Source organism: Cebus imitator, unplaced genomic scaffold, assembly GCF_001604975.1.
Source record: "Cebus imitator isolate Cc_AM_T3 unplaced genomic scaffold, Cebus_imitator-1.0 Scaffold42, whole genome shotgun sequence".
Lineage (NCBI taxonomy): Eukaryota > Metazoa > Chordata > Mammalia > Primates > Cebidae > Cebus > Cebus imitator.
The window spans coordinates 8,941,477-8,950,128 of record NW_016107357.1 but is presented as its reverse complement, the minus strand read 5'-3'; the positions used below and the strand labels follow the sequence as shown (position 1 = coordinate 8,950,128).

The 8,652-nt window shown below is 49.3% G+C and overlaps 1 protein-coding gene across 1 annotated transcript in view; it reads left to right on the top strand.

The window, feature by feature from the left end:
- Positions 1 to 215: 215 nt before the first annotated feature.
- Positions 216 to 8,652, top strand: part of PARP1 (poly(ADP-ribose) polymerase 1) — a 49,624-nt gene continuing 41,187 nt past the window's right edge. Inside the window, exons 1-2 of the mRNA XM_017526441.2 lie at positions 216 to 525; positions 5,878 to 6,043. Coding sequence (XP_017381930.1) covers positions 406 to 525; positions 5,878 to 6,043 — 286 coding nt within the window. The 5' untranslated portion in view covers positions 216 to 405. The remainder of the gene's footprint in view (positions 526 to 5,877; positions 6,044 to 8,652) is intronic.

Below are 8,652 nucleotides of genomic sequence, written 5' to 3'. Positions count from 1 at the left end.
GGGTAAAGTTAGTTGTGAAAACAAGACTTCCTGGGCTAGAACAATTAAAGGGGTGGCGCCCGGTCCACCAAAGAGTTACTAGCGCAGCCCAAGCCCCGCCTCAGCGCCCCAGGCAGCGACCCGCGGAACTCCAGCCGCAGGGGCCCAGGAAACTCCGCCCCTCGGCCCGCAGGGCGCGCGCGCGCGCCGCCAGCCCCGCCCCGTGGACGTGGGCTCTGGGGGCGTTCCCGCGGCCAGGCATCAGCAATCTATCTGGGAGCGGCGAGGGTCGGCAAGGCTTCCTGGACGGCGGTTCTGGGCGCTCAGGCGCCTGCGGCCGGGTGAGCGCGTGCAGGGCAGAGAGGCAGCGGCGTGTCTCCAGGTCTTGGTGTTGGGCTGCTGAGCTTCGGCGGCAGCAAGGGTAGAATGGCGGAGTCCTCGGATAAACTCTACCGAGTCGAGTACGCCAAGAGCGGGCGCGCCTCCTGCAAGAAATGCAGCGAGAGCATCCCCAAGGACTCGCTCCGGATGGCCATCATGGTGCAGGTGCGGGCCGCTGTGCGGTGGCGGGGCGGAGCCGCGGCATCCGGGGTTAACTCTGGCGGGGAAGGCTGGGGGAGGGCGTGCCAGGGGAGCAAGCGGGCCCGGGCCCTCGGAGAGGCGCTTGGGGCCTGTGGGCCGCGGCCGCCCCTCCTCCCCCGAGCGGCCCGGCAGAGCCTTCTGGAAGGTTTTGCTGATGTTGCAGGAAAAGCCCGGGAAATACAGCCTGCAGCTGGTGCTACCTTTCGCTTTGTGAAACCGAGGAGCCGCTTCTCTCCTCCTTGCTGGGTGGTGGAGTTGTTTTATTATTGCCGTTCGCCTCAGGGGTGGGGGGTGGGAAATTGTGCATGGTCTTCTTAGGCTAATCTGATTTTGACCTATCTTATTCTCTAATATTTTTATCCTACGTGGATGGTGGCGACTGGCATGCGGGGATTTTTGTTTGTTTTGAGACAGGGTTTCACCATGTTGGTCAGGCTGGTCTCGAACTCCTGATCTCAGGTGATCCACCCTCCTCGGCCTCCCAAAGTGTTGGGATTACAGGCGTGAGCCACGGCGCCGGGGGATTTTTTTTTTTTTTAAACCTATTTTTGGCCGTTATTTCAACACGTCATTTCAACGCTTACCCTCATTTTGTATTTTAATTAGGCGAAACTATGCAGAGTTGTCATTTCTGTACAGTGCATTCACTTTGAACCTAATTTGTCCTTTAACATTTTCCCCAGATTTTCCAGATTCACAGTCGCGTTCTCTTGGTGCATTTGCAGCTGTCTGGTTTGAGTTTTGCATGTGGGCTTTTTGATCGATTGAATATCCCCTTCTGAGGTTTCCTGAGGCTTCTGTGAGGTGCTGGGCTTGAAGGCCGTTGCCAGTTCCCAGGGGCTCCTGCCTGCAACTTCCAGTTTGCTCATGTCTGCCTTTGTGTTAGTAATTCTGGTTCTCCCCTTCCCTGTTCCTCCTCATTTCCAACATATTACCCAAGCTTAGTGTCATGGTCAAGGTAGCTTGATTTTCCTCCCTGCCAGGAGCTGTAATGTATTTTAGGAATGACCGGAAAGCCCTCAGTGGATTTTCAGTACTTATAGAGTACAGGGGAGGGTGGGCGAGGTTTACCGAGTGGGTACCTAAGCTCCAGGTGTACTTCCGATATCTTATTTCACAATATGTCTGTCATCTTGGTGTCCTCAGGGCATACCTAAGTCCGTACATGGCACACAGTACTTACCTGGTAAGCATTTGTTAAGTTCTAAGCACTCTGTTAGGTTCTAAAGACACAGAATCCACCCTTGGGAATTTCCAGTTTGGTTAAGGGGAAAGTGACTGGTAAACAAACATTGTCGTAAGTGGGGGTGAATGCCACCTGATGGTGCTGTACTCCAGGCGTTGTGTGCCAGATGTCCCAGCTAAGTGTGGAAGCTTGATTAGGAGTTGTCAATTCGCAGAAGTGGAGCAGAAAGATCCTCCGAGGATAAGGGAGTAGACAGGGCCTACAATTTGAAGAGCCATGTTTCCCACTAAGGAACCTAGAAGTTATTTTCAATATATAAGGCAGCCTGTTCTCACTCCTAGTACAGAAGTTCTTAATCCACCGTCTGTCGGATGGTGGATAGAACTCAAGAGGTCCGTGAGTTTACATAAGAAAAAGTTATCTCCATCTCCACTAACTTGTAGTAAAATTACTCATCATTTCCTCTAATCATAAATGTAAGCAGCAAAGCAAAGGCATATTAGTAGTCTCTATGATTTTTGTCACCGGTAGTAATTGCAGATATTTTCATGTCACTTTACAGTTGCGAGTTTCTCAAAATACCATTTAATCGATATAAAAATCACAGTAGTTATTAGAGGTGGTACTAGATCTTGTTATTTAATACTTTAAAGCTCATGGGTTACTATACTCCAAATTACCTTTCAAATGTTTTGATAATTATTTCAGTATGTTTTCTTTTCAGCCCTTTTGTTTGTTTTGTTTTTGTTTTTCTTCTGTTTTTTTGAGGTGGAGTTTCACTGTGTTGCCCAGGCTGGTCTGAAACTCCTGCGCTCAAGTGATCCACCCACCTCAGCCTCCCTAAAGTGCTGGGGTTACAGGCATGAGCCACCACACCTGGCCATTTGCGAGACTTTCTGAGAAAGGAACATCCATGGGCCTTACCAGGTGGGCAAAGAGTACCATGTTCTGATGGAAAGACAGAAAACCCAAATCCAGCCCATGTGTTGAGGCTAGAACAACACCGCTGTTGAAGAAGTTGGAGGAGGCTTAGCTGTGGGAGAGGCAGGATGGAGGAGCCTGAACCTGATCAAGTTTAACATTCTGGGGCAGGGCACGGTGGTACACGCTTGTAATCCCAGCACTTTTGGGGCAGGCAGATCCCTTTAGCTCAGGAGTTCCAGACCAGCCTGGCCAACATGGTGAAACCTCGTCTCTACAAAAAAATGCAATGATTAGCAGGGCGTGGTGGTGCATGCCTGTAGTCCCAGCTACTTGGGAGGCTGAAGCTGGAAGATTGCTTAAGCCTGGGAGGTGGAGGTTCATTGCTGTGAGCCGAGATAGTGACACTGCACTCCAGCCTGGGCGACACAGCCAGACCCAGACCCTGTCTCAAAAAAGAAAATAGCAATAACAACATTCTGGGCTTTCCTTTGGTATACTTGGTAATGAAAGAAACTCTTTATTAAAAGTAACTGGTTTTTCTGTAATTGTGATTAAGGGTGGATTCGGAGTTTTAATTCGGAATTTGAAATTGGTCTGGTAGGCTGAGCTGGTGAAGGCCAGAAAGAAAGAAGCCTTTTTTCATCGTGCTTGAATTTAAATACCTTCTTTTACATTTATATGGGAGTATTGTTCTCTGAGTATCAGATACCTGGTACTTTAGCCCTCTTGCCTGGGGCATCCTGGGAGGGATGAGCTGGGCCCTCCAGCATTTTGATGGGAGGAGGATGGTAGGTGGACCTGCGAGTTGCTCTGTCCTGGGAGGGTTTGAGAACCGGGAGGCATACGGGTGAGGTCAGTTAATTCCCTTTGACTTAGGTGGACCAGTAGCATGGCCTGTTTTGCTCCAAAGCGAACTTAGTTCACCAGCTGCTGTTTGGCTGAGGACCCTGGTATGTGTCAGGTGCTCAGTTTTTGCTCAGGTACACAGCCAAAGATTCTGCGCCTTGCCTGAGCCATGCAGCTAACAAATGGAGTTGATAGTCTTGTGACCTTGTTCTGGTGCCTTTCTGCCACATCATTCTCAGTCCTAAGTTTTGGGGTAAAGCATTGCTTTGGTCAAGAGTTCTTCTACTGGGGCCCTTGTCCTATAAGCTTATGCTGTGATTGCACCATTGGGCAGCACAGCACCCAGAGCAAAGGGCAGCAGGTCTGGGGCCCCTGGCAGAGCCAGGTCGAGGCCACTGCAAATGTTCCGTGATAGCCAGATGCTTAAGGATCTGTATCAGCAGCCTGGGGGAGATCTGGTGGAATGTTTGAGAGCTGGAACATGACTGCTTTCAGAAATGTCATTTGTTGTCTTTTCTACAGCGTCCTTCCTTCTTTTTTTCTTCTGTCTGACTTGGAGACCTTAGCGAACACTGTGTGCCCCTGTGACAGGTGTTGGTAGAGAATAGCAAGATAGGCATCTTGCTCCTTCACGAGCTTCTAACTGGGTGCGGGACACAGGCATTGATCAAATAATCACCAAGTGCATAGTCCCATTGCCCAGGCTGGAGTGCAGTGGCGCAATCTCCACTCATTGCAACCTGCACCTTCCCAGGTTCAAGCAATTCTGCCTCAGCCTCCTGAGTAGCTGGGACTGCAGACGCCTGCCACCATGCCTAGCTAATTTTTATATTTTAGTAGAGACCAGGTTGATTAGGCTGGTCTCAAACCCCTGACCTCAGGTGATCCACCCACCTGGGCCTCCCAAACTGCTGGGATTATAGGCATGAGCCACCGCCCCCAGGGCTCTGAACAGGGCTGGTAGCATTCCAGACCCAGGGGAAAGCTGATGTTGAGCTGCCATAGCCTTAGCTGTGCATTTTAATCCATCACATCCAGAAAGAGGCTACTCACATTGGAGAGAGCTAGTGGAACACCTTATTGTTGCTTTTCCAGAGTATTTTCCCTGTCACCACAACTCCGTCCTAAAAATTCAGTGCAATATTTACTTTTAATGCTGTTTTAATATTCTTATTGCATCTGGGTGACATTTAGTTTCCTGTTCTATAAAAGAATATGTTTGGGACTTCCTTTACTTTAGTTAGATCTCAGTTGGTATATTTTTAAGTAGCTCTTCCGGCTGGGCAGTGGAGTGTAGTGGGAGGAACCATGGTGTCAGATTATTCATTTGCTGTCTCTGTGACTCCCAACCCCCCAGGCAGGGATTTCCAGCCCCACTGTCTCCTCTGTGAATGGAAGTGCTGGTTCCCACCCAGAGGCAGGTTGTGATTCCTAAACTGGATGGTTTAGGAAAGGCACAGGGACCTACTCTAAGCCCTGTCTTCCCCTTCTTCCCAATTGCTGTCACCACCCACTCTATAAAGCCAGGGCTGGGCAACAGAGTGAGACTCTGTCTCAAAAAAAAAAAAAAGGCCAGACAGTGCTTGAGGCCTGGGAGCAGAACCTGACCCTGTCGCAATGAAAGGCCTAGTGGGAAGCAAACCACCTGGAGAGGGGAACTGCTTTCTCTGCGGCCAGACTTCTGAGGTCCTGCACCCAGGAAACTGTACCCCCAAAGGCCAGTGAGCAGCTGACTCCAATTCCAGGCATACTGCCCCGAACCATCCAAAGTCAGGTCCCTTCACAGACCTTCATTCATTCCACTCCCATCTGTGTGGTGCTGTGAGCTTGACACTTTTTTCTGACACACTTTCTCTGCTTTGCTCCTTATCTGGGTCTTGTTCCTCGTTATTCTTAACTGCAGAAGAGCTTAAAGAGCCCTTTCTGGGGCACACAGGCCCTTTGAGTCCAGGCATGCCTGGAGCAGTTGTCTGGCCGTTCCCAGCAGATGCCACAGGGTTGTGACTCTGCATGGGTGTCTTTGTGTGTTTCACAAGGCCATGAGGCAGCTCACCACTGAATGTAGAGGGATGTGGGGGCAGAGCTCCGTGGTAAAAGGCCGCCTTTCTCATGGCTGTGTTTGGTTTCCTGAGAATGAGCTCGGGAACAGTGGGCCATAGTCTTGTAAGCTGTGGAGAAGATCGTGAGAAAGATGCTGCAGCTCTTCATGTGAGAGGGGAGACTGTCCTCCTTTCACAGATAGGAAAACAAAGGTTTCATGTGCTGTTCCAGGGCTGGCGCTGGGCCTGGGGTCGAGGTCTAGTGGGTCTAAGCCATAAGTTAACTGCTCACTTACCTCCCTCTGTTTCTCTTCCTTCTAGTCGCCCATGTTTGATGGAAAAGTCCCACACTGGTACCACTTCTCTTGTTTCTGGAAGGTGGGCCACTCCATCCGGCACCCTGACATTGAGGTGGATGGGTTCTCTGAGCTTCGGTGGGATGACCAGCAGAAAGTCAAGAAGACGGCGGAAGCTGGAGGAATGACGGGTGTGTACAAACTGGTGCACACAGGCATTCAGCCCCCACCCTGAAGCTATCAGGGGGGCCTCTTCTCACAGAGCAAAGGAAGCTTTCCCAGCTTTCCCTATCCCACGTGTGCAGATCAACTGTATGGTACCCATGTTATTTCAGCAACACCCCCTGGACTCTGCATCATCTGTTGCACAATATTTGGTATATTATTTTCCAGATGCTTGGAAGGTAGCCTTTAAATTTGTTTTTTGTTTTGTTTTGTTTGAGACAGAGTCTTGCTCTGTCACCAGTTTGGAGTGCAGTGGTGCCATCTTGGCTCACTGTTAACCTCCGCCTCCCGGTTTCAAGCAATTCTCCTGCCTCAGTCTCCCGAGTAGCTGGGACTATAGATGCATACCACCACTCCCAGCTAATTTCTGTATTTTTAGTAGAGACGGGGTATCACCATGTTGACCAGGATAGTCTTGGCATCCTGACCACATAATCTGCCTGCCTTGACCTCCCAAAGAGCTGGGATTACTGGCATGAGCCACTGTACCCGGCTTGTTTTGTTTTTAATAGACTTTATTTTTGTTCATGGCAAAAGTAAGCAAAGAACAGAGTTCCTAATACCCCTCCCCCTCTCACCACACAGCCTCTTCCTTGTCAACATCTCCCACCAGAGTAATACATTTGTTACAATTGAAGCACCTACATTGACACATCATTATTGCTCAGAGTCCAGAAACTCCTGACACGTAGGTTCTATGGGTTTGGACAAATGTATAATGACATGCATCTGCTGTTATTGTATAGAGTAGCTTCAGACCTGCACCCTTCTGCAGCCCCCTTAAGATAAAGGAAGAATGGCTCATCTCTGAGAGGGGAATGAGGTCGGAGGCAGGGCTCAGACACAAACCAACCTAAAGACTAACTAAAGCAGGGACAGGGAGGAAGCAGCTTTCCGTAAAAACACCCACCAGTGTGCCATATCTGTTAACTTTTGCCATGGCAGTACCTGGAAGTTACCACCCCTTTCTATGACAACAATCTGATGACCTAAAAGTTAACCACCTCATTTCTTAACATGTCTGCATAATCTGCCCCTTAATTTGCATATAATTAAAAGTGAGTATAAATATGACCTCAGAACTGCCTTTGAGCTCCTGCCCTCAGCACACTGCCCATGGGGTAGCTCTGCTCTGCAGGAGCAGTCATGGAGCTGTAACACTGCCACCTCAATAAAGCTGCTTTCTTCTACCACCGGCTCACTCTTAAACTCTTTCCAGAGCAAAGCCAAGGACCTTCCCAGTCTAAGCCCCAATTTAGGGCTGGCCTGCCCTTCATCAGTTTCACTGCTCATAAAATCCCCTGTGCTCTACTTGTTCATCCCTTCTCCTAATTCCATGCAACTACTGCTCTTTGTAATGTCTCCACAGTTTTCTCCTTTTACATCTTCTCCATGTCTTAGGGCAGGTCATGTCAGGTGACGTGGAGAGCAGAGCAGAAAGGAAAGCTATTAAAAGCTTTATTAGGAGATGTAATCCTAGGGCAGCAAGAGAGGGGAAGGGAGGAAGGAGGGCAAGCACAATGCCATATGTTACCAAGCTGGCCATGGCTTCATGAGAGACTGCCAATGGCTTGGTCATGCAGGATGCCCTCGCACAAGTCCTTTGCCACCAAGCTTCAGAAGACCCCTTGGAGCAGGAGGAAGGGAGCAGCGTTATCCATTCTCCTTTGTTTCTCATTGGTTCAGGCTCGCCTGAGGTGCTATGGTTCCCTGCACTTCCAGATTGTGTTGCTGGCCTCTGTACAGTTACACCCTGCAGCCAGAGCTGCCTCTAGATCTGGAAGTGGCGGGAGGACTCATAGTCCCTGGTTTTAACAAAGTTTACCTGTTGGTGACAGTGCTGTTTGCTACTGTGGTGGTCACTACAGGGTAGGTAGGTATGCCAGGATGTAGTCCTTACCCTGAGGTAGCAACAGTGCTAGGGAACAAGGCTATGGCACCAGTGGCCACTGTCAAGTAGCCCAGCCTGGGGGTGCGAGTGAACTATGTCTAGTGTATGTATTTTTAGTTTATACTAAACTCTGTCTAGTATGTTTCTTGTTTTTGGAGATGGAGTCTCCACTCTGTCGCCAAGGCTGGAGTGCAGTGGTGCCATCTCGGGTCACTGCAACGTCTACCTCCCAGGTTGAAGCAATTCTCCTGCCTCAGCCTCCTGAGTAGCTGGGATTACAGGTGTGTGCCACCGGGCCTGGCTAATTTTTGTATTTTTAGTAGAGACAGGATTTCACCACGTTGGCCAGGCTGGTCTCAAACTCCTGATCTCGTGATCCGCCTACCTCTGCCTCCCAAAGTGCTGGAATTATAGGCGTGAGCCACTAACCCACCAGTTCCTTGTTTCTTTTAACATCTAAATGTTTACTCTATTGGAAGTTATCCTGGTGTGTGTTGATGTGTTGTATGAGGCATGACTCCAGTTTCTTTTTTTCCCCCAGTTGATGATGATCTAGTTTCCCTACTTTGTTTATTGGCTTATTCATCTCCCCCATTGATTCCATTGTATTTTGGGGTCCTTTTAAAATTTTCTGTTCCATTGTCTGTTTAACCTTTTTTTTTAAATAGACTTTTTTTTTTTTTT